General features: G+C 36.9%; 1 protein-coding gene across 3 annotated transcripts in view; it reads right to left on the bottom strand.

Annotated features, from left to right (window-relative positions):
- Window positions 1–26,745, bottom strand: part of NSUN3 (NOP2/Sun RNA methyltransferase 3) — a 57,528-nt gene that overhangs the window by 11,535 nt on the left and 19,248 nt on the right. For 2 of the 3 annotated variants that reach the window (XM_043448639.1, XM_043448640.1), the window contains exon 5: window positions 26,535–26,656. In XM_043448639.1, the coding sequence (XP_043304574.1) occupies window positions 26,535–26,656 (122 nt within the window). Of the gene's footprint in view, window positions 1–24,933; window positions 26,241–26,534; window positions 26,657–26,745 lie in introns of those variants that run through there. The other variant, XM_043448641.1, reaches the window with a different exon arrangement.

Raw genomic sequence — 26,745 nt, 5'->3', positions numbered from 1 at the left:
AAGGAGATGAAGGGAAAGACAGAGAGTCTATTCGCCTAACCCGACTAAGGAAATTTTCCTCTCAGTGTCACGCTGATGACAACATTAAACCAACAGAGAAGGAAATTTAAGTCTAACATATTAGTCCATTCTGTGGTGAACAATACTTACAATATTAAGCAATTTATATCACTGGCCCTCGATGTTCAGAATCACTCCATAGACTGATCCTGGTAACGTTTCAAAATAGATTACAGAATCTCAGAAAGACTACTGTCAACCTTGACAACTTAAACATAAAGGTGTACGTGTAAGACACTGGGAAGTAGAAGGGAGAAATGAAAGACACGGTGGGGGTGTACATGTTCCTATATTACAAAGAGAAACCAGGAGATAATGCCCTGATTATTTCAGAAAGGAATTAAAGCTCAGAGTGTGTTTAAAGATACTTTCCACCACCAGTAGAACAAGAAATGCAGATCCAAGTGTGCAGCACCAGGTTTCTGAGCTCACCGAGGGAGAAAGTGTGATAGGGTGAGAATACAGGTTGCGGAGTGCTGTGAAGAGGGGAGGGAGGTGTAAGTGAGAAAAGCCCCAGCAAGAAGTCACTGCAGGTACACCCTGGAGACACTGCAGGTTTGGTTCCAGACCACAAGAAGGCAAATGTCGCAACAAAGCAAATCACAAGTTTTTTGGTTTCCCGGTACATATGAAAGCTACGAAAGCTAGACTGTAGTCAATTACTCTGGCCTGGCAGATGGCTCAAGAATCTGTCTGCCAGTGCAGGAGATGCAGGAGATTTGGGCTGATCCCTGGGTCAGGGAGATGCCCTAGAGGAGGACATGGCAACCCATTCCAGTATTCTTGCCTGGAGAATCCCTATGGACAAAGGAGCCTGGCAGGCTACAGTCCATGGGGTCGCAGAGTTGGACATGACTGAGTGAGAATGCACATACATAGTCTATTAAGTCTGCAATAACATTATGTCTAAAAAACAATGTATATACCTTAGTTAAAAAATACTGCTAAGAAATGCTAACCATCATCTGAGCCTTCAGCAAGTCATAATATTTTTGTAATAATAACATCAAAGATTACTGATCACAGATCACAGTAACAAATATAATAATGATGAAAAGTTTGAAATATTGTGAGAATTTCCAAAAAGTGACAGAGACACATAAAGTGAACAAAGGCTGTTGGAAAAATGGTGCCACAAACTTCCAATTTGTAAAAACAGAGTATCTGAGAAGCAATAAAATAAAATACTGTGGGTCTCTAAAGCTGATAGGTGAAATAATAAAGGATAAACATTATTTAGAGGTTTTGTAGTGACTTGAAAAATAAAGAACAAATAATTAGAAGTAGTCACCTCTGAGGAATAAGGCTAGAAGGGAGGGGAGTGTTAGGGGTAAGTTACTTTTAAGTAAAAAGCTCATTTATATTTTTAATTTTTACCCATGCCATGTATTTCTACAACAATACAAATTAAAGGGAAACTATGACAGTAGGATAAATATGAGATTTTCCCATAGAGATCACTTATCTTTTTGTTTTTTTTAATTTTGACTGTTAAGGGATTAACTCTCTGGAAAACTCATTCTCTCAGGAACAGATAACTAAAATTGTATGGTATCTAGTATTTCTAGTCTTTTCATGGACCCATTTATTGATTAAAAAAAAATGTTTGGGAGGTGACTACCACTATAGGCTTACTACTTAATCTTCACTGTTTGTTGTGAGTTTCCAAAAAAAAGCTTTTTTTTTTTTAATCTGTCTTCTTGTCATTGCCCCCTAAATATTCTCCAGAGAAATGTTTTTAAAAGGCTCAGATCTAGACATCAGAGATGTGAACTGTTAAAGGGGTAACAGCCTCTGGGAGGAAGAATAATGGACCCCCAGGATGTCCATATCCTAATCCCCAGAACCTTTAAACATATCATATCACATGGCAGATGGATACAGGCAGATGTGATGGAATTAAGCATTCAAAACGGGAAGATTACACTGGATTATCTGAGTGAACCCAATATAATTATGAAGGTCCTCAGAAAAGGGGAGTAGGTGAGTCAGAGAGAGAGAGGTGATAACTGCAGCTAAGTTTGGAGCGACAGGAATGCTAGCCAGAGACCAAGGATATGGGCTGAATCCAGACACTGAAAAGGTGAGGAAATCACTCTCCCTGTCTCAGTCTGTGGGTTGCTGTAACAAACCACCAGAGACGAGGTGGTTTAAACAGTAAACAGCTGTTTCTCATAGTTCTGGAAGCTGGGAAGTCCAAGATTAAGGGGTTCCGCATCTGGTGAGGAGACCTGCCTCCTGGTTCATAGATGGCCTCTGTGTCCACAGATGGTGGAAGGCGGTAGGGAGCACTCTGGGTTTCCTGTTACAAGGGCACTGATCCCTATTTTTTGAGTGCTCCTTCATAACCTGATCACCCCCTAAAGGCCTGATGCAATCATACACGGAATTAAGATTCCAACATATGAATTCTGAGGGACACAAACATTGTAGCTCTCCCCTAGAACCTCAAAAAGAAACTGCAGCTCTGCTAACACCTTGATTTTGAACCTATGACCTTGAGAAGTATAAGATAAAAAATTTGTGCTATTTTAAGCCACTAAATTTGTGGTAATTTGTTAACAGTAGCAATAGGAAACTAACACACCTGTTGATGACTTAATTTTTTTTTTTTTATAGTCACATACTAAGGCATCAGTGATAGGAAGAAAAAAGTGTATAGTCACTCAGTTACGTTGACTCTGTAATCCTGTGGACTGTAGCTTAACAGCCTCCTCTGTCCATGGAATTCTCCAGGCAAGAATACTGGAATGGGCTGCCAGGCCCTCCTCCTCTTCCTGACCCAGGGATGGAACCTGGATCTCCCACATTCCAGGTGGATTCTTTACTGTCTGAGCCACCAGAGAAGTCCCATGGCATCAGTAGATTTTGCTACAATTGGGCAACAACTACACTCATTTTCATAGCATTAGGTGTAAGACTTTTTTTAAAAAAACTAGATTACTATACAAGGGATATATACAATTTGAACGAAGGTATCTTTAAATTCCCATTACAAGGATTTATTTTGATCCTAGCTCCACAGTTAACAAAGCCAATGTCTAATCAAGTAAGTGTGATTCTTTCTCACTACAGTTGTACAAAAGCATGTAGAAGCCTCATCACTTACAAACAATATGTTCCTGGCTTGATGCAAATTTAAATTAATTTCGAGAATGTTGCCAACATTGGCTGATTCTTCTGCTTTGTTTTTGTTCCAGTTTTCATAATTTATCTTTCTAAAATTAGGTTGGTATAACTTAACTGGCCACATTAATTTCTTAACAAGAAAACTGTGTGTGGTAGCACAAAGGTTTTTTTATGAATTGGGCTAATCTCAATGTCTCAGAGCAAAATGTTAGGAATTCCTTTCAAATGGCTGTTGCTGTTTTGCCGCTGCTAACTGCTGTTTAAATACAATTTTTGTCCTTTTGCTTACAGTAGTTACAGACCTCAAAAATACCATAATTCTGTATTCAAAGATTAAGGAAAACAGGTAATATGAAAAAAGTTCATATAGAGTTCATATAGCCAAGACTTTTCTATACTGAGAATTATTTTCTTTCATAGTGTCTAGGATGAATCATTTACTTCCATAATCAGTCACATGTATTTTGAAATAGCCTATAAGAACCAAGTAATAATACTATTTAATTAATTTGGATAGGTTTCATCCAAATCAAAAAGAGAAACCTTTTTAAAAGGCTTTTTAAAGACTGTCCTAAAAAAAAAAAAAAAAGACTGTCCTTTTTTAAATCCGGTTAGCAGGTGTGAAAGAGGTGTTACTTCAGGAGAGAAAATGTGACAATCAGAACAGAAGATATGGCTTAGTAGGTCTTAACAAGCCCAGTAAGAAATTTTAAATTCTAAAAAGGAAAAAACATTTAGAAGTTAGAGAGATTTGAATAATACTAAAATTAAACTGGCAAAGTCATGGTAATGACCACATAACAACGTAAGTCAGGACTAGAGAAGAAAAATAAGCAGTGTTGGACCTGGGATCTGGTAGAAGGCAAAAGGTTGCTCTATGCTTGTGTAAATTTCTGTGCCATGTAGTTGGTTTTTTTTTTAATAAGAGGAATTAAAACTAAACAACGAAGCAACATCCATTGTGGCATAATGGTATCCTCTGCTAACTAACCTTTTCTGAATGAGCTATGTACCTTGACCTCTCAAAGACTCATGTTTCATGGCTTAACAAGATCTGAATAATGGGATATTTTTCACTTGTGCTATAACACTAACTATATGACATGAAATAACAGGTTAAATTAACACGGGCTTTCTTAACTATTGACTTATAACTGATGGTGGAGAAACTGTCAACAGTGCTTTCAACTCATACTTATCAGTGGAAGGCAGAAAAAAAAGTCATAAGTAATTACAGAAGATGAAGCCAAGTATTATTTTAATCAGAGGAGGTTAAAGGCTAACCTAATAGTTCACACTGAAGTGGGAACTAGTAGACATTATGCTGGGTTTTATATATTATTCAGTACACAATGTCCAGCTCTAATGCAGAGCTGGAGGAAGTACTTCTAAAGGAAGCAGGATGGCCACATAATACAATCCCTCTATCGCTTCCCCGGAACACATATACTCCCCTCAGAAGTCTCCCACCTAAGTGCTGATCAGGCTTAATCCTACTTGAAATATGAAATAAGATTCTACCCCACAACTGTACTGCAGGAAATAAAGCTGATCTTGATTAACAGTATAGAATAAAATAGTGGGAAATGCTTTTACCACAGTACCCCTAAGAGAAAAAGAATGATGGCTTTCTTGCCACAGAATGTACATCAGATACCCTGTTGCTCCATGGCAGATAATGGCCGCACAAATTTTTCCACATCTTTGGTTTTCTTTCAGTGTCTTATGGTATTTGCTGAAATGCAATTTAGAGTTAAACCACCTAGTCAAAGTAAAATATATTCTTAAAAAAAGAAACCATTAAATAGAACATAACATTAAATTAAATTTTTCCCATTTACAAACAGAAAACTTAATGGATTTTTGGCAGTTCAGAGAGTAGACTGAAATGGCACTTCAGATGCACTATCTCTTACACTCCATGGTGAAATCCAAAAAGTTCTGTAAATGACAGCTTTTTTCTTAAGTTGGTGGCAGATTCATTTGGCCTCAAAATTTGACCTAAATTGAAGTAAGGCTATTTATGGTCAAGACTGAGCCCATGTGGAATAACAATTCAAACTTTTTGCTGAAAACATACAAAGTTTGATTACAGGGTGCTGCCCCAGACCCTATCGAGGAAGGTGGGTGATGCGATGCAACAAATATGTACTATATCACTTTTTTGGAAAAAATCAGAATTCTGAAATACATCTGGCCTCGAAGATTTTTAATAAGATTTTTGGGCTTGTAGTTTAGATTGAAGTGAGTCACAATGCAAAGCTAATGAGAATATTTTCTACACTGTAGCTATATGATAAACTAGACACATAGTTATTTGTTGAAAGCTTAATTATTTTTTAAAGTAAATCATTTAAATGCTAACTTTAAAAGGCATCAAATAGGCAAATCTGCAATCTATATGCAGAATCCAACAGCATTTTCTTATTCTAATAGAAATTAAGAAAAAAGCTGGATTATTTTTATGTTCTCTCAATACACCAACGGTTCTTCCCCATCACCCCCCTCCCAAATGTGTTGTGATTTACATGTTTGTATTTTTGAAAGAACACTTTACACAATCAATGATAAAGCCACTTTTTTTAGGAGTTCATTTTGTAATTTTTTTTTCAATGATTTTCACTGAATTTCTCTGTCCTTGAAAGATCTGCTTAGAGAAAAACAGAGCATCAAGCCCAGAGAGCCATTTATAATACCGGCTTAGAAACAAGGCGAAAACATGTCACTTTCCCAGCAAAAAAAAAAAAAAAAAAGAGAGAGAGAGACCACCTTTATATTTCCAGACTACCAACAAGTTAAGTATAATGACCTAAGAAATACAAAGAAAAATGATTACCTGGTTTTAACATCTTGAAGGAAAAAAGTATCGCCTTAATGAAAAGATAAGTTCAATGACCTTTAAAAACTAAAAACAAACAAAAAAACCCTGTTAAGACATGTTGGAACCCTGACAGCCATCCAAGTTTCAAAGGGCGGGTATTTCAAGCCTCCCAAACTTGAAAGCATGACACAGAGTGTTCTATTTTTCCTCTGGCGAATCTGAGTATTAGAGAATGTTATTTTAACAAAGAGCTATTAAAACAATCTAAAACATTTTAAAAATATAAATTCCACTTTTCTGATCTATTCTTCTGGGCCTTGATTAGAAATGTGGCATTCCACTGGAAGGGTCACTGTTAATTAGATCACTAAATCTGTTTTTTGCATTAAAAACAACTAAGCCCAAACTGCAGAAGAAAACTATGAGCACAGCAATACTGCCATCTTTTGACCAGAGCAGAAAAGTGATTTTTCTCCCCTTATACTAATTCCTTATGATTTACCATCAAGGGATAAACATATTTTTATATCTTCCTGTAATGGGTTTGAAGTTACAGGCACAGCGTCTCCTACCACAACTGCCGGTACAGAAGTAAAACAATAATAGATTCTACATTCTTTAAAATTCAGATTACGGCTGAACACTACTGTGATTAACATATTTAGTCCTCACATGTACATGTGCTCAGTCGTGTCTGACTCTTTGAGACCCTATGGACTATAGCCCGGCACGCTCCTCTGTCCATGGGATTTTCTGGGATTCAACCTGGTCTCTTATGTCTCCTGCACTGGCGGGCAGAATCTTTACCACTATCGCCACCTGGGCAGCCCCATATTTACTCATCTTTCTTCCTGTCCTTTCTATCACCATTAAAGAATCAGGCAATGGAGAAGCAATCAAGTGAAACAGACCTAAAAAATCCCTAACCTGATACAATATTAGCAAGACTGTTCCCTTTATCTTAGAAACTTCAACATTAAACATTTTTTTTAACCAAGTTAGAATACAGTAATTTCAAAAACTTAAAAAAAAAACATCAATCTTGCAACTGGTCCCTTGTAAGCATTTAATATTCAAGTAATGTTTCAGAAGTCCTACAAAGGTCTACTTTATGAGCCTACTTGCAACCTATGTGAAAAAGAAAAGCAGTTATCTAATTAGTAATGTGAAAAATATGTAAAAACTACTGGCAGTCATTGTATTAGTATCTTACTGCCCAAATGACAAAAACTAAAGCCAACACTAAAAAAGGTGAAATGCTTCCAGAGTACATGTATTCCTCCATGAGGAAATTCTTACCCTTTCTTCAGGATAGAATATTCCTTCATTAATGGGAACATGGATTTGGTCCAAAAATCAAATGAGATGCTGATTCCCATGTTAACCAAATGAAGCACAAGTGACAAGCCCAATTAATAATGCTACCTTATGTTTACTGGATGCTTAACTTTAAAGAGCACTTCACACATGGCGTCTTAATAAAACCTTACGAAGTGTACAGGGTAAACTGTCTGACCCAGTGCATCAAGTGGAGGGCCATGAAGACTCAGGGACTTGCCTAAAGTTACACAACTAATTAACACAGGCACAAAGTGCCTCCCCAATCTAGTACCAGGAGAAGGGCTGCAGGCTTTACTACTGCGACACACCTTGAAGCAAAGTACAGTGATTGCGAAAATAAATATGGAATCTGGAGCAGTAAGAAAGAGGATGCCACATGCATACATTTTATCATCCCAATGTCCCAAATACTCATTGAAGGTAAAGAATAAATATGGACTTTTAGACACTTTTAATAAAAAGGAAATAAGAATTAGTAGGTCTGAAGTGATAACCTGAGAATCCTGGCTACCTGTTTCTTTTATAAAGTATACAACCTTCCCCTATTAAAGTGTTACTGAACTGAATTTATGATGAGATCAGTGAAAGCAAATACCTCCCTCTGGGACATAATTTGAACCTCTTCATCTCAGATTTACATCAAAATCCTCATCCTGAAGAATTTTAACAAATTAGATTTAATGGTTAGAAACTGAAAGGCAGTTAGTTACTCCTTCATTAAAATTCCCAATCAGTTCAGTTCAGTTCAGTCGCTCAGACCTGTCCAACTCTTTGTGACCCCATGGACTGCAGCATGCCAGGCTTCCCTGTCCATCACCAACTCCTGGAGCTTACTCAAACTTATGTCCATTGAGTCGGTAATGCCATCCAACCATCTCATCCTCTGTTACCCCCTTCTCCTTCCGCCTTCAGTCTTTCCCAGCATCAGGGTCTTTTCCAATGAGTCAGTTCTTTGCATCAGGTGGCCAAAGTTTTGGAGTTTCAGCTTCAGCATCAGTCATTCCAATGAATATTCAGGACTGATTTCCTTTAGGATTGACTGACTGGATCTTCTTGCAGTCCAAGAATAATTTGGTAATTGTTCGAAGTTCCAAAGAATCTGGTAATTCCTTTAACCAAATTTTGTTTCCATAACTCTAAATGGTAGATTAAAATATGTTTTCCTCAGAAGTTTACTGATAAAATGAGTAAAAAGGCACCACTGAAAAAGCAAGAGAGTTCCAGAAAAAGATCTATTTCTGCTTTATTGACTATGCCAAAGCCTTGGACTATGTGAATCACCACAAATTGTGGAAAATTCTTAAAGAGATGGGAATACCAGACCACCTGATCTGCCTCTTGAGAACTCTGTATGCAGGTCAGGAAGCACCAGTTAGAACTGGACATGGAACAGACTGGTTCCAAATAGGAAAAGCAGTACATCAAATCTGTATATTGTCACCCTGTTTATTTAACTTATATACAGAGTACATCATGAGAAATACTGGGCTGGATGAAGCCCAAGCTGGAATCAAGATTGCCAGAAGACATATCAATAACCTCAGATATGCAGGTGACACCACCCTTATGGCAGAAAGCAAAGAAGAACTAAAGAGCCTCTTGATGAAAGTGAAAGAGGAGAGTGAAAAAGTTGGCTTAAAGCTCAACATTCAGAAAACTAAGATCATGGCATCCGGTCCCATCACTTCATGGCAAATTATCGGGAAACAGTGGAAAAACAGTGGCAGAGTATCTTTCTGGACTCCAAAACCACTGCAGATGGTGAATGCAGCCATAAAATTAAAAGATGCTTACTCCCTGGAAGGAAAGTTATGACCAACCTATACAGCATATTAAAAAGCAGACATTACCTTTCCAACAAAGGTCCATCTAGTCAAAGCTATGGTTTTTCCAGTGGTCATGTATGGATGTGAGAGTTGGACTATAAAGAAAGCTGAGCACCGAAGAATTGATGCTTTTGAACTGTGGTGTTGGAGAAGATTCTTGAGAGTCCCTTGGACTGCAAGGAGATCCAACCAGTCAATACTAAAAGAGATCAGTCCTGGGTGTTCATTGGAAGGACTGATGTTGAAGCTGAAACTCTTAATACTTTGTCCACCTGATGTGAAGAGCTGACTCATTTGAAAAGGCCCTGATGCTGGGAAAGATTGAGGGCAGGAGGAGAAGGGGATGACAGAGGATGAGATGCTTGGATGGCATCACCAACTCAATGGGCATGAGTTTGGGTAAACCCCAGGAGTTGGTGATGGACAGGGAGGCCTGGTATCTGTAGTCCACGGGGTCACAGAGTCGGACACAACTGAGCAACTGAACTGAAGTTAAGAAGTTTATTTTCACAATCACCTCACCATAGTACTTAATTCTGTCATTCATCCTCAGTTTCGAGAAATTTCCTCTCATTTTGTCTTCCTGGATACTGTTTTTTTGTTCATCTCCTACTTCTCTGAGGTTCCCTTTTAGCTTTCTTATCTACCTTTCCCCTTCTTCCTATGCCTTAAATATCAGTCTTCCCTATAACTTTATCTTTGGTTTATTTTCCCCTAGAGTTAGATGTTTTACATGTTATCATCTCATTCAATCTTTCAATTAAGTTACTATTCTCACTTTGCAGATGAGGTAACTAAGGCAAGAGGGTTAGTTAAGCAACTTGTATGAAACCAGTCTAAGTATCCAAACCAGGATTCAAATCTATGTAATAGTGGTGTACAGCTCACGCTCTTAAACAGTGACCCTCAACACCTTCCTTTTCTTCCCACTCCAGAGCCAATCAATCACCAACTCCCATTAATTCTCCGTTGAAAATATCTTGCAAATCTGACCACATACCTATATTTCCTTCCCATTCACTTAGTTAAGGCCTTGTCATCTACTTCTTATTGTAAAATCTTCACACTGGTTTTCTTGCTGAAGGACTTTCCTTGTTAATTTTTTTGCATACGGCAATGTTATCTGATCAAGGAATTTCCAGCCTGCAACAGACACTTCGAATTGTTCAACATTTGTTCTCACTTCCTTCTGTACTAATGAAATTTTGAACTAGGCACAGCGAAGGCTAATTTCCTAGACTGTCTTTCACTAAAGGTGGTCATATGTCTAACTCTGACCCATAAGATGTGAATGGAAGGAAGTAAGGTGAGATGTGCTCTTTTTCTCCTTCCTACTAGCTGCAGTGCAGATAAACAGTAAGAGTTGGAAATGTCCCTCTGGATCACGAGATAGAAGATAGATAGGGCCGGGATCCCTGATGACTGCAAAGATCCCTGATGATTCTCTGCCTCATCTCTCTAGATACTTAGTGAGTCCTAATGCTTAGATACATAATTTTTCAGTTTGCTTTTGAGCAGGTGAACTTTAATTCAAATTTCCAGATCCACTTCAAAGCTCGCTTAGTCTCTGAAACCTTCACTGATTCGTATTTCCAGACCTACTTCAAAGCTCACTTAATCTCTGAAACCAAGTAATTCCTCCCTCTTATGTTTTTCCTAAGCAATAAATTTTCAGCTCCTTGAAAACAGGATTTATGCTATATTCATTTTGTATGTTTTTATTGATAGCACAACTAGAAAGTATATTCTCAAAACATATTTTTTGAAATAAGTGAAAGAATGAAGGTTACCTTAATTAAGAGGTGGGTCAACAAGAGAACGTTTCAGTGCAAAACAAAGGAATATACTGAACTACACATCTAACTAAAAAATTCTGAGTAGGGAAGAGTTCAGCAATCTACGACTCTGATAGAACAGAACAGATGGAAACAACAGGGGCCAGAGGGTTTATTTAGGAAAAATAATAATAATAAAACCTTTGCTAACAAGTGATTTATAAGTTTACATCATTTTTTATAATTAGTAAAAAAAAGATTGTTCCTCTTGCCAACAATAAATTCCTACAGAGAGGAAAACAGCCTCTTAAGGAAGGTTACTGCTTCGTAGTTGGGCTCTCAATTCTCATTGAGTGGAACAGTTAGGTAATGTTGAGTACGTGAACTTGTCTTGATAGAAAACCATGGTCATTATTTTAAAACTGAGATATGTGGTACCAAAAGTGCAGTTAAGATCTACTTAAAAACAAATGTTGACCCTGACACTCCCCTTCTAGTATCGTAAGGGAAATTAACAAAGGACGTAGGGGCAGGGGGAGAGGAAAGGCAGTCTGATTTAAAAAGAAGAAAACAAATCTACTCTTTAAAAAATATATTAACCTTATTTGATGTACTAATAGAAAAACTTTAATTACTACAAAATTTAACAAATGGTCCTGGAGAAGGGAATGGCAACCCACTCCAGTACTCTTGCCTAAAGAATCCCAAGGACAGAGGAGCCTGGCAGGCTACAGTCCACAAGGTCGCAAAGAGTCGGACACGAATGAGTGACTGACACGCTCAACAAATGATAAAATCACACTTTTAACCAACTGTTACGAACTCCATAAAGCCTGTACCTCTAGGTTGTTCCCTTTGTCTGCCCTCTACCATAATGTTTAATTCCACTACATTTCATATCTTTTCTTCTGGGGAGTTCCATTTCATTTACTTTTCCTTATCATTTCATATATTTTTTCCTATCTCACATTGCTGGCTCCTCATATTCCTTTCCAATTTTTCTATTTTTGTTCCTTTTCAGCAATTCCCATTTCTTTCATTCTCCCACTGCCTATTTCTTATCATATCACTCTGTATCAGTTTACTACTTCTGCCGGCAAACAGCAGCCCCAGCAAGAAAGTAAATATAAAAATCCCTACCATTATTATGTTCTACAGCGAAAGAAAGCATTAAGGTGAAAAGTTGAAGCTCATGTACAATCTATCATATAAATGTAGATGCAAAATTAAGTTTCAGGTACTGTAACTACCTAAAACAAAGATATTTCTAGGTTGGTAGTTACCCAGTGCTATCATCAGTTTCAGAAGTATTATTTTACAAGCCTTCAGGGTAATCTTCACTGTGCTCAGAGTAAATAATCAAATATCTAGATATCAAACTGTTTATTATCAAAGAAGTTCTGTAAATTCAAGATAAAGAAATGTGATGGAGCTTGCTATTTTCAGAGACACCATACCCAGAAGCTATTCCTTTGTCAGCTTAAGAAACAAAACTGATAATGCTGATAATTATCTTCTCTCTACTCACAGTAAGTTTTTACCTTAAAGAAGAGTTATTTTTAATATAATACTGGTAGAGCAGAGTAATGACACTAGACACTCCTGAAATAGATTATAAATGACAAGTTCTAACATATTTATTATCAATTTCTACTTGTACAAGATGTACAAGTTTAGCATATCTTCCCAACAGTTAATTACCTCATTATGGGTATGGGAGGGTGGGTTAGGTATTAAAAGCTCTCTGCTAAGACTGAGCTCAGTTGGTAAAGAATCTTCCCGCAGTGCATGAGACCCGGGTTCAATCCCTGGGTCGGGAAGATTCCCTGGAGAAGGAAATGGCAACCCACTCCAGTATTCTTGCCTGGAGAATCCCATGTACAGAGGAGCCTGGCAGGCTACAGTCCATGGGGTCACAAGAGTCGGACACGACTTAGTGACTAAACCACCACCACCACCTGCTGAGACTGAACGTGAGGAATTTAGTTTTGTGTTGCTTAAATTAGAGAAGAGTGACAACAGAAGATATTAGGCCTGCCAAACTTTTAGGATAGGGTCTTGGATCTAATACCAGATATAGCCTGTTTACTCATACAAAGAAAAAGAACTAAAAAGCTTTCAAGAAAACCACAATTGACTTGACTTTGGTCCATGAATAAACAGATTGCTTATCACTAAAAAAGAGTTTTTCAGACTTTTTTTTTAATTTATTTTTTTTTTTAGTAACAAGAAACTTATTCAAATAAAATCACACCAGTTTAATCAGATGGAAATACCATGGTTCTACTTGGATTTGCTGTGGTGAACTAACAGACTATCCTGGTCATTCCCCCTTCTTCCCTCAAGATGCTCCAAAAACAATGCTACAGAACCCCTATATAGTTACAGAATGAAGTCTGAAAACCACTGTTCTCTAAACAATTCTCTGGAGGAAAACAACAGCTATCTCCTACTAAAGAACGAAATCATTTAACTCCTGCAGTGGTCAAGTTATAAAAGAATTAAAAGCCCATAAAGTTTACCAAAGGCATTTTAGTGACTCTATTTAGGTCAAAGGCATGGCAAGTTCAGATACCTGTAAGGAACCGTCAGAATTGAGACCATTCTGATGGGAGGAAAAAGAGTCACAGGGACTCTTGATGGATACGCTGGTCTAATCTTCCTTCTTCACCCTCAGGTCAAATCCTCTGGATTATAAAAATTATTGTTCCCAGCAGAAAGAAGATGCAAAAGATTCAGCAGAGGCGAAAATAACACAGACCACCAAATGACAGGAATACTCAAATGACAAAGAAGCGCTTCCTCCCAAGTCAAAAATAGCCAGGTCATCCTCAGCCACACTTTTCAATCACTATTTAGAAATCTTGAAAAAAAAGCTTGCATTTTTTAAATAGAAAAATTTATGTGCTCCCATTGTCAAGTACTTGTTATATACTTATACTAAACTTATTTGTTCAGCTTCTTTATTTATTTTTATTTTTTTTTTATTAGTTGGAGGCTATTTACTTCACAACATTTCAGTGGGTTTTGTCATACATTGACATGAATCAGCCTGCTTCATTTTGTTTGATATCCATTAGAGGCTTTTCAAGTTATCAATACAAAATAAATTCTTGTTAACCGTGATATTTTACAAACTGAATCAACTATGATGAGTTAATGAAATGCTTAAATATCACTTTATTTTGAATACCTCTGTGTCCTAACATTAACCCACTGATAATCATTAGCCACCTTAAAAATTTCAACAACTTCCTAATTAGCTTTCCTTTGTGTTTGCACCCTTGTATCCATCTACTATATGGAATTAATAATTCTAACATAAATGTAATCATGTCACTCTATTATTAAAAATCCTTCAGGAGCTCCCCACTATACACTTAACAGTTAAGTCATAGAATAAGCTATTCAAATTAAATATTATTCAGAAGCACAAACCACTAAAACAAATAGAAGCAGTACTGTCTAACTCACTTGGAGGAGGGCATGGCAGCCCACCCCCTACTTCTGACTGAAAACCCCACGGACAGAGGAGCCTGGCGGGCTACAGCCCACGGGGTCAAAAGAGCTGGACACAACCGAGGAGGCACTAACTAAAGACCAAGGAGGGAGAATAGAACCCACTTTCGAATAGCCAAAATAGAGGGACCCCTAAGGGTTCTAAAGTTAGTAGGAAAACCACTAGCAAAACAAAACTTCTATGCTACAATAACATGGCCTTCAAAGGTATAAAGTGCAATTTGACTGAGCTACAAGGAAAAATGTACAAAATCAAATTACACATATCTCATTCAATAACTGACTGAAGAATCAGGGTGTTTTTTTTTTGTTTGTTTGTTTTTAAGTAATACCATAAAAGATTTGAATAAGAAAATTAACAAATTTCACTGAATGAACATTCATTTTATTGAAATGAACATGTCACTGAATGAAGAGTATACAACACTGTACTAATAAAGAAATATAAAATTCACATTCTTCTCAAAGCAACATAAAATATTCATAAAAATTGACCCAAAGCAAGTCAAAATAAATTTCAGAGAGCTGATATAACATATGCTTCCTTATCATAATAAAAATAAGAAAATAACAAGAAAGGCAGCCAGAAAATCTCCATATGTTTGGGATTAGAAAACAGACTTATAATAAAAAAGATGAACACTGTTTTGAGTACTGGACCCTGATAAAAATTTGACAAACCTCAGGAAAGACTGGTTAACCAAAATAAAAAGAAGACATTATTATAAATCCTACAAATACTAAAAAGATAACAAGGAGATATTGTGCACAGTTCTATGTCAGTAACTTTGTACACTTGGATGAAATGGGAAAATTACTGAAAGCACAAATAAAAACAAAACCCCCAAACTCACGGAACTGATTCAGGAAGAAAGAAAAAACTTAAGAGTCTTATAACCATTAAAGAAACTACCAACATTCAAAATTCACCCCACAAAGGAAACTCCAGGCCCATATGGCTTCAGCTGGAGATTCTCCCAAACATACATGGAAAAAAAATAGTAACTGTAACGTTACATAAACAATTCCAGAGTATATAAGTGAGCCCACTATTCTGTTCGTTTTATGAGGCTAGTTAACCCTTGATTCCAAACTCCAATAGTATTTTAAGAATAAAAAATTATAGATGGAGAAGGAAATGGTAACCCACTCCAGTATTCTTACCTGAGAAATCCCATGGACAGAGGAGCCTGGCCTGCTACAGCCTATGGGGTTGCAAAGGAGTCAGACGCGACTGAGCGCACACAACACTTGTGAAATCTAAACCCACCTGTCGGGGTAAAAAGATCATCATAGTCTTTCGTTAAGATAATCTTGAGTTCAAATGTTGTGTGGGCAAATTACTTAACTTCCTTGAGCCTATTTCCTTATCTTATAACGAAGAAAATAATACTGACCAAGGAATATGGCTCATGCATGTAAAACCCGCAGTACATTGTCTGATTAAAATACTAGCTGCTGTTAAAAAAAAAAAAAAAAAAAAAATTATAGGTAGTCTCACTTATGAAATAAATAGAAAAATCCTAAGCAAAATATTATCATATAGAGTCTAGAAAAATTACATATATATATATTTCTACATAATACATAATGGTGAAAGTTTTGTTGAAAATCCTAAAGGATCTAAGGACAAATTTTTAGACTTAAAAAATTTACCAATATCGTGAAATAATAGGAAATGTCTAAACTCTACAAATTGATAGACTTAATGTAATCCCCAAATTAAAGCCAATGATGGTAAAATAAGGCCTACAAATATAAAAAATATGTATGTTTCTAAGGAACATACAGAGTATGAAATTCCAGAGAAATGAAACAACAGACCATGAAAATATGAAAACAAGGCACTGTGGAATCTCACAGATGGTGGCTCGGACAGAGAAGAACGTGCCTGTGAGGCAGGAGACCCAGGTTCTATCCCTGGGTCAGGAAGACCCGCTGGAGAAGGAAATAGCCACCCATTCCAGGATTCTCACCCGGAGAATTCCATGAACAGAGAAGTCTGGCAGGCTACAGAGTCTAGCAGGCTCCTCGGGAGTCGCAAAGAGTTGGACATGACTGAGCAACCAACACGCAACACAATGTAATCCCAATCAAAATCTCAACAAGTTTTTCAGGAAACTTGACAAGCTGGTTCAAAAATATATATGAAAGGTATATGGGAACACAAAAGACCCCGAATAGCCAACGCAGTCTTTATAGAAACTTGAGGCAAGGATGGTGACAGTTCTTCCCTATGATTAATGCTGTCTTTGTGTCCTGGTTAGTAAGTCTGTCCTTTTTCTAGCACTCTGACTTTGACCTCTGTCATAAATCAAATGTCCACATTAACATGGATCTGACTTTATTCTACTTAATTGTTTTACTGATCCTCAAGCTAGTGCCACATTAACTTAATTACCATAGTATCATAATATGTAGGTACAAATCATACCCCATCATAAAGAAAATAGATACCATTCATTGACTGCATTAGCTGCTTCTCTCCTTGTTTGAAGAGGCTCAAGTACATACATGGAGACAGTCTTGAACTGTTCACCCAGAAAACAGACTACCTGCTACCTTGTGGGTAGGTTGGGGGGAATCTCCTCTTATAGAAACTTGAGACACAGATATAATATATTACATAAAAAGTAATAACATCTTTCTGTAAAAGACAAAAACATAAAACTCCAAAAGAGTAAAAGGGCAAGCCACAGCATGGGAGAAGACATTTGTGCTGCAACGTCAAAAACTATGAAGGGGCTGATATCTCACCCTGCGTGCAAGCTAAAAAGTAAGCCCAGCAAGTTTCATGGCTGTTGGCAGAAGACATGAGACTCCCGAATTAGAAATGATGGACAGTTAATTACTCACAACAATAACTGTAGCCAAGTCAAACAAGGTTTGAATTTTCCCTGTTGACCACTGGTACCTTGTGGTACTCAATGAATAGTTAAAGAAAGAATAAATGGTTAGGGAAGAATTATCACCATCCTCGCCTCAAGTTTATATAAAGGAGGAGATGCCCCCCCTAACCTAACCCCAAGTTTGCTGAAGCGAACAATTCAAGACTCTCTTCTTCTACGTGCCTCTTCAAACAAGGAGAGGAAAAATAGCTAATACAGTCAATGAATGATATCTATTATTATTATTTTTCATCTCAGTTCAGTCATTCAGCCGTGTCCGACTCTTTGCAACCCCACGGACTACAGCACACCAGGTTTTCCTGTCCATCATCAACTCCCAGAGCTTGCTGAAACTCATGTCCATCGAGTCGGTGATTCCATCCAACCATCTCATCCTCTGTCATCCCCTTCTCCTCCTGCCTTCAATCTTTTCCAGCATCAGGGTCTTTTCCAATGAGTCAGTTCTTCACATCAGGTGGTCAAAGTACTGGAGTTTCAGTTTTAGCATTAATCCTTCCAATGAATATTCAGGACTGATTTCCTTTTGGATGGGCAGGTTGGATCTGCTCGCAGTCCAAGGGACTCTGAAGAGTCTTCTCCAACACCACAGTTCCAAAGCATCAATTCTTCGGCACTCAGCTTTCTTTATAGTCCAACTCTCACGTTCATACATGACTACTGGAAAAACCATAGCTTTGACTAGATGGACCTTTGATGGAAAAGTAATGTCTCTCCTTTTTAATATGCTGTCTAGGTTGGTCATAGCTTCTCTTGCAAGGAGCAAGGGTCTTTTGATTTTATGGCTGCAGTCACCATCTGCAGTGACTCTTGGAGCCCAAGAAAATAAAGTCTGTCACTGTTTCCATTGTTTCCACATCTATTTGCCATGAAGTCATGGGACCAGATGCCATGATCTTAGTTTTCTGAAAGTTTTCTGAGTTTTAAGCCAATTTTTTCACTCTCCTCTTTCACTTTCATCAAGAGGCTCTTTAGTTCTTCTTCACTTTCTGCCATAAGGGTGGTGTCATCTGCATATCTGAGGTTATTGATATTTCTCCCAGCAATCTTGATTCCAGCTTGTGCTTCATCCAGCCCAGCATTTTGCATGATGTACTCTGCATATCAGTTAAATAAGCAGGGTGACAATATACAGCCTTGATGTACTCCTTTCCCAATTTGGAACCAGTCTGTTGTTCTATGTCCAGTTCTAACTGTTGCTTCGTGACCTGCATACAGATTTCTCAGGAGGCAGGTAAGGTGGTCTGGTATTCCCATCTCTTAAAGAATTTTAATTTTCCAGTTTGTTGTGATCCACATAGTCAAAGGCTTTGGTGTAGTCAATAAAGCAGAAGTAGACATTTCTCTACTTATTATTTTTACTAGTGGATAAAGGCACAATGGAAAAAAGTCACAATTCCTGAACATCACAACCTCTCTTGTTCTTTTGAACCTAGTTGAGCTCTGGCACATTGGATCCTATCCCTTCATCCTCTTTTTAAGATTATAGCCAAGAACTTTTATTCTACTTATAAAGGATTTTTCCACAGTAAGAAATCTCTTAATTAATTCCCTTCATCCTCTTAATCGTATTTCCCTGCAGAGGACATAAGCGGGAGGGCTATTACTTTCTAACAGTTGGCTGGGTGAGTTGACTGAGTTCCAAGACTTAGAGGTGGGACTGGAATAAGAGCCTTGCACTTGGGACTCAGGTCTAAATCATGTTCCTCAATTTAGTTTCATCAGAGATGACTGGCTGGGGGTTGGGGGTGAGCCTATACAAAGGACTTTCTTGTCTAATCAGATTCTCATGAACCAGAGAGCTTACCTTCAAGCTTTACTAAAATAATTTCAAGTATATAAGCAATCAAGCGGCACAAAAGCAGCAGAGACATCCAGTGTGGCTTAAGTCTTACTTCTGCCTCAGAATGTTTTCTAGCTGAGAATAACAGATGATTTCTAGAAGCAAAATTGATGGGCCACTTCACACATGGGGAGCATTTAGGTTACGTCACACGTCTCCAGTATACCTTAGGGAGCTGAATAGCTTACACAACATTCTCCAGGAAAACATGCCTCACAAATCTATAGACTCCAGGTTGTGTTTACCACAGGCAATCCTAACTAGGGACATTTTGTTCAAAGTATGCCATAAGTAAGAGTTCTCCTCTTAGCAAAATTCATTAGTCTATTTACCAAGGAGGTCAGTTACCAACATGTTTAACTGGGTCACCTCCCTTCTTCTTTCTGTGGAAGTATCTCCCTGGATCAAAAGAGAAATGGATCACAGGCCAGCTGCTAACTCCTTCCTCAAAGAATTATCAAACTCTTGCCTAGATCATTTTTTAAAAGAAACTGAAGTTTTCTTCTCCACTGGGATATGTTTTTGTAACTATTTCTTGCATTAATGAGATTCTATCATTAGAAAGAGCTGTCTTTGATACTCTTAACAACATGAATGGATAAATGAATGAAGAGATTTTATATGATGTAGTCATTTGAAGAGTATGTTTTCAAAGACTACCTAATAATAAAATGTTACTAAAAATAAATAAAATACTCCTAACGAAATAAGTGAAAAAGATATCATGTTATATATCACTATGATTTCCATTATTGTAAGTACTGTATGTATTCAAAGGAAGTAAATCCAAATAATAATAGCTTCTTTCAATGGATGGCTTATTTTCTTCTTTGTATTTCTTTGTACATTCTAAATGCTTTATGTGGCTTGATTACTTTCATTATTAGGAAAAATTATTAGAAAAATATCTTCAGTTTAAATATTGATATTTACCTGTTGATTATTTTGTAAAATGCATCTTCTTTTGCCCACACCCCATCTTTAACCTGAGCAAATTAGGTATCCCTCCTTTTGTACCCTCTGCACCCTAACTAGTCCCTCTATGACTAAATTTATACCATATTTGATGATAACTTCCCTGAGGATCTTTAAGACAAGAATCATTTCATATGTATTTCAGTATCTTCATGTCTAGCAAAGTTCCTGACACAAAGTAGGTATTTAATAAACGCTGACAAAAATCTTATTTTCAAGATTGTCTTTTACGCTGTCAATCTGCCCTGGAAACATATTTTTATGATTCAAAGTACAATGGCTAGAAAGTATAGCTATGGATATTTCCTCAACCCTTTACAATTTCAGTCAATGCTGAATATTTTGATCTATAAACTCTTATTAAAAAGAAACACATACTTTGCCCAAGTTACAGATTTTTAATCTCAGAATTTCTGACTCCTGCCACCTCACTTAAAGAAAAAAAAGAAAGAGGGCGAAAACAAAGAGGAAGAGAGGAAAGGAAAAGGAGAATTAGCAGTAGTAGCGATAGTAGCAATAATATTAAAAATAGCTTTTGTTTTCTGGATTCCAAACATATGACTAAGCATATAAGGGATAGTATGCAAAGTTAACTAAGTTAAACTTTAAAGAGAAAATATACACACTGCTGAAGCAGCATTGGAAATCTTCCATTCTGTTAGAACAATATGCCCAAAGATTATGCTTCTAATATATACATATCAATTTTTGGTCACTGTGTTGATAAATGATGAAGACCATGCTCCACAGTCCAAGGTATCCCACATCTCAGCTCAAGGGCATGACAGAAGAGATGTTATTGATTTTTTAATGTTTCTTTTAAAACATATCTCTTACTATAAGAGTAACACTTTTTAAGGACTATTATCTGAATGATTTATACAAATTTGCAAAACATTATCAAATAATTTAAGCTTCCTTTTTCAATGACTTCACAAATCCGATTTTATTTGTCAAATAGTGAGAAAGAAAACCAGAAGGGGTCACTATTTCAAACATGATTGATTTCCTCTGAGGAAATGGGTGACATGATACATTACTGCAATAAGACACTTATATTTTTGTTATAAATCAAACTCTTCAGTTCACGCTTTTGCAACTAAAAATTATGTAAACTTCTCTTGCACAAATGTGGCACTTTCTAAAAAGACTATGTCTATATCACTTTCAGCATATTTTGTTTTCTTAACGTAGTTAAATAAAAATGAGGCAAGAGAATCTTATTATGTAGTGTGCACATACATAGTATGTTACTGAAATGACTAGTCTCAGAAATTATTTTGAGAAATGATAATAAAGGTATACTTTCAAATGGCACTTCACGACTAGAACTGGCTTATACTCAATCATTCCTTATATCTTCATCCCACATTCTCATGATCTGAAACATGTACCAGAGTTGTATATATCTTATATATTCATGTTGTATAAATTTAATAGAAGATTCTAAATTTTCTACCTCTGTATGGATAAACTGAAGAGTCCTCAATAAGTGTACAATGAATTCATATGGTTTGGGATTTCCTGTCATCACTATGCCTTCCAATAAGCTTTTGACGCCAAAAAAAATCAGATTACTATTTTCTTGATTATGTATAATTATATACATGCATTAATTTTTAAAAAGAATTTCTAAAAAACTGTTAATATTACATATCTACTAATATTAACTCCTTTTAAAAATTATAACATCAAGAAACTTCTTTTAACTAAGGTATTGATTTTCACTGAAGTATCACATTCATAAACAATAGGTGCAAGATTAATGTTTGGCTATAGAATAATCAGTAATAGAGTACTGGGTTTTCAAAAGCTAAAATTCTGAATATTATACATGTTGCCTATTTAATGTAAATATGAATGATTTCTGGTATGTGACTAATAACCATGGAAGGCATAAAATATCTTTGAGCACCGTATCTGTCAGCAGACAAATGCAGAAACGTACAAATCCAATCTGACAAAATAGTACAAACAAAAAGCTTTCCTTATTTGCCGCTTAACTGTCCTTCTCACTTCTTTTCTCTCTTGAGTGCCATCTTCCATCTCCAGTATCAGGCTAGGCAGTGTTTGCTTGCTTGCTTTCTAATTGTTCTTTGCAAATGCAAATAAGGATCTGTATCAATCCTTCATACCTCTGACTAAAACTCATACACATCAATGTATTCACTCTCTTGCATGTGCTTGCATTTAAACCTTCTATTCCTTACTGGAATAAAAGGATTGCCTTCCATTAAAAGATGGTAAAGCAATAACTAGATGAGGAAGACTTGGGAGAAAAATTTCTTTGTATGTGACATAGTAGTAAAAGACTATCTTTGATGAGAAAATTACTAGAGTTTTTTTTTTTTTTTCATTTTTTGGAGGCAAGGGCAGGAAATAAAAGAGAGATTGTGGCTGGCATTATCACTTTTTTTCCTTTATCTTTTTAAGCTGCAAATTTGTAGATGTCAGGGAACAAGAACCATTATCTGTGACTATAGCATTGGTATCATGCTCTTTCCCGTTTATCATCATAATCACGAAGCCAAGGGGCTCAGAGTTTCAACTGCCTCAAGTGGCTCCGATACCTCTCAGGCAGACCAGCATCAGAGGCATTGAATGCAGGCTAGCAGATCAAGGAAAAGAATGGGAGGGGGCTGGTGTGATGGCCTTTCCCAATCACGTATAATTACATGAAAACCAACATTCACTGCGACTGCTATGTCAGTTCTGCAGCCTATTAATATGCTACTAAAGTGATGTGTTACTGAAGCCATTTATTTTAGGGAGGAAGACGATGGGAGAGAGGGGCAGACAATAAAGAAGGGCCTCAGCTGTTGGGGAACAAGGCTGTGTGGATGTAAGGTTTACACAGATGCATGATCTTTGTGATGATGATCAAAACGTTACATGATGTCAAGGGAAATGTATTAAACATTTCTAAACAAACTAAAACCACGCTTTGGTTATGTAAAACTAATACTAATCAAAATAAATCGTGTGAATTGCTTTACATTTATGCCTAATTACCATGTAGTACAACAATGATTATGTGATTATTTTTGTCAGATTAATTTTGCTATAAATTTAATTACATGTGTAAATTCTAAATATTCAGCCCTCATAATTTAGTGTTTTTAAACAATTATTTAGTGACTCCACTCCCTCTTCTACATGCCAGATACCAAACTGCATACCTGGGAATAAAAACAATAAGACAATCCTTCCTCTTATGGCGCTTACAGTCTTGTTGAAGAAAAAACAAGTACAAGGCAAATGTCATACAGAAGAACTGACAATCAATGTATTTTTAAATGAAGGTAAGGACATGAAGGGAATATCAATCCCAGTCCGAGGGTATCAGGTAAGGCTTCAGTCCCTCAGAGCTGATCCCTGAAGACCCAGCAGAGTTAGCCAAAAGAGAGGGGAGAGTGAGTTAGTAATCCAACGAAAGAAACAGGAAACTCACAGGCCTCAGAAATGAGACCCTGCAAGGTGAGTTTGAGAAACTTCTCAGCTGGAACCCAGTGCAAGAAGAGTCCTGAGACAGTAACGTTAGTGAAATAAGAGGACTTCAATATCATACTAAGGAATCTGAAATCTTAACAGTAATGAGGAACCACTGCAGACTTCAAAAAGGAGAATGACATGATCAGATTTACATTTCACACCAGATGTGGCTTTACTGTAGGGAGTGAAGTAATAGAGCTCATACCTGGAGGTGAGCAGGGCAGTCAGAAGAAGCCAGTTGCAGTGATTTAGGTGACAGTTGCCAGGGGTTCAGGTTAGGCTATTAAGAACAGAAAGAAGTGAATGGGCTTGAGAAATATGTAACAGGTACAACTGAAACGTCTTAGTGATTGATTAGGTATAAGAGAAAGAGGATTTGGGGATGGATTTCTGACTTATGCAAACGGATGATGCTATGGTATCTCAGCAAAGTGATCTATTACTGAGATAGAGAGGAGAGGAAAAGAGGCAGGTTGATGGGATTTCTATTTGATTTTTGTTGATTTTGACAAAGGAGGGGCATAGGAAAGCATTCGAAATTATGAGTTCCTCTAGACAAATTCAGTTCTATGTGTCTGAGGAGCTTGGAGATCTCTGATAGGTGATTGGATATGTAGGTGTGAGGCTAAGAAAGATCTAAGCTTAGACACATATTTGGGAGACGGCATCTTATATCAGCAGAAGCCATCAGATAAACAGAGACGGGGGCCAACATCAGCAGCTCAGAGAAACCCAGAATTTATGGGACGACCTGAGTAAGAGCCAATAAGGAAAATAAGTAGGAAGAAAGCCAGTAAAGCACATGATCACAAAAATCAGGGAAAGGAATATTTTAAGAAGGAACAAGTAGTCAACAAAGTCAAGTACAAAAGAAAATGTAGACTGGTATAGCCAATTACAATTCAGTAATCTGTACCTATTAAAATGTCTGATTCTTAATTCCATTTCTTGATACTTAATCAATAAAAATGTTATCCTGTGTGTCCAATGAGACAAAGAATAGTTTATAAAAGTAAAAAAGAAAGAATGTAAATATCTAAAAACAGAGAATTAACTCAAATATTATAGACTAACCTTGTTGAATATGTCACAGAACTTGACAAGAACTAAATAGATTTATGAGAAAAAGACTTGAATGTTAAATACAAGAAGAAGCCAGTTTCAGAACAATGCATACATAATAACAGCAGTTATTTTTTTAACATATTTCTCTATGCATATATAAGAAAAGCTACAGAAAGAGTTGGAAGAGTATACACCAAAGTCCAATAATCAATTTTGTGAAGAAAGCTAGTATTTAGTTGGGTCTCTGGTCAAGGAGACCTTTTGCCTCATGTGTATTTTTTCTTAATTTTTACAGTGAAAATGTTTCCATGAAACAGTTGCATAATAAAATACATTTTAAAAATGCTATCAAGGGATCAAACAAAATTAAAACTGAGAAATAACAATTAATTTAATGGTTGTTTAGTAACTTTAATAAGCATAGATCTGGAAGAATAAAGGGAATAGAAGTTAGATTATAATGAATTGAGATAAAACAGAAGGAAAAGCAGTAAACAGAATATAAAACAGAAAGTATGGTATGGTACAGAAAGAAAAAGGAGTGCAAGAAGGATTTTTTATGAGAAGGAAGAAAAATGATATTCTCAGGAAGCCTCGCTGCTGACAGGTTTAAAAAACATCAGAGATAATGAAGCTAATAAGACACCAAAAGACCCGGGGCCTGTTACAGTGCCAGGCATGACAATGGCAAAGTCTGGAATAACAGGAGTGACTTGCTAAAGAGCCAGATCAAGGAAGTTCAGGTGAGAAAAAAAGATTTATTATGGTTGGATCTATGCAACATCCACAAACTAATAACCAAAGAGAAGAGAAAGGTGGAAAAGAATTCTCAAAATATCTTAGGGTTATAGCAAATGAATGGCTGACATTGGAAGAATACAAATAAATAGTCTAATTGCAAGATGAGAAATGCTTTAAGGACCGGCTGGTTGGTGCTACCTGGAATGACCAGAATGAGCTGAGACATAATCTGGTACAAGAACACGACTATGTATTAGTATTGGTTGTAACACTTAGGAAATGGTGTATGTTCATTGCTGTGACTCAATCAGAAGTTGGAAGTAAAGCATGTTGTCAGCAGGGCATATCAACTGCCACTCATTCTCCTTCAACATGTAAGAAGTGATGAGTGATAAAGCATCCTTTAAGCATATTTAACATGGTCCAAGAATTTTGGTTCAGCATTAAACAGTAGGAATTGCTTAGGATTAGGGTATAAATATAAATCTCTTCTGAAACCAAAGCAGGATGTCCCCAAATGGCTCTGTTCTAAAGAAACCAAGTCTCTCTCCGTGGTCATGCCTTTCTGGAAAAGTCTTAGAGGGGAGATAAATGCTAACAACAAACTAAAACTTCTTACTCACCGAGAACAATGTGTCCTTACTGAAAAAAAAAAAAAAAAAATCCTGGTCCAAAGCTACTCTTACAGAGGGGCTGTTCACATCCTGGTGAGAGAATACGGTGATGAACCCCATGCTTTGGATGGTCCTGATAAGCAAACAACTTCAAATCACAATAAAATCATTTGTGTCCTTTAAAAGACAATGCATAGCAACACTGGATTTCATGAAGGGGGTGGTGAGTGGGAGGGCAGAGGTGACATTACAACATGAGCCTCAAAAGGAAGAGACTGAGAATTTTCTGGGTGCAGACGTCAGAGGATTAATGACTGACACCTACACGGGAAACTCTCCATTTCAACGCTGCCCTGGGTCATGTGCTGTCATGCCTACTGAAATTATATTAGAAACCAAAATAAACTTTTGTATTAATAGCTCTCACCTCAAGAGTTCTATCTGTAGAAGAGGCAAATTTCTCCTTTGGCTTATCCTACAGGCAGCCTTCTGAGAATCAGAAGAGAACAACCAACTTCGATCATTTGAACATGGAGCATCAACTAATATCTATAGGAAAAAATGACAGAGAAGGCAAGTATGCACTGAAAACCTCCTCAGACACAAAGGATACAGGGAAGCTATGTAAAATGTGGCAA

Source organism: Cervus canadensis, chromosome 27 (assembly GCF_019320065.1).
Source record: "Cervus canadensis isolate Bull #8, Minnesota chromosome 27, ASM1932006v1, whole genome shotgun sequence".
Taxonomy (NCBI): domain Eukaryota; kingdom Metazoa; phylum Chordata; class Mammalia; order Artiodactyla; family Cervidae; genus Cervus; species Cervus canadensis.
The sequence above is the reverse complement of the archived record's forward strand: the minus strand, read 5'-3'. Positions and strand labels throughout refer to the sequence as shown.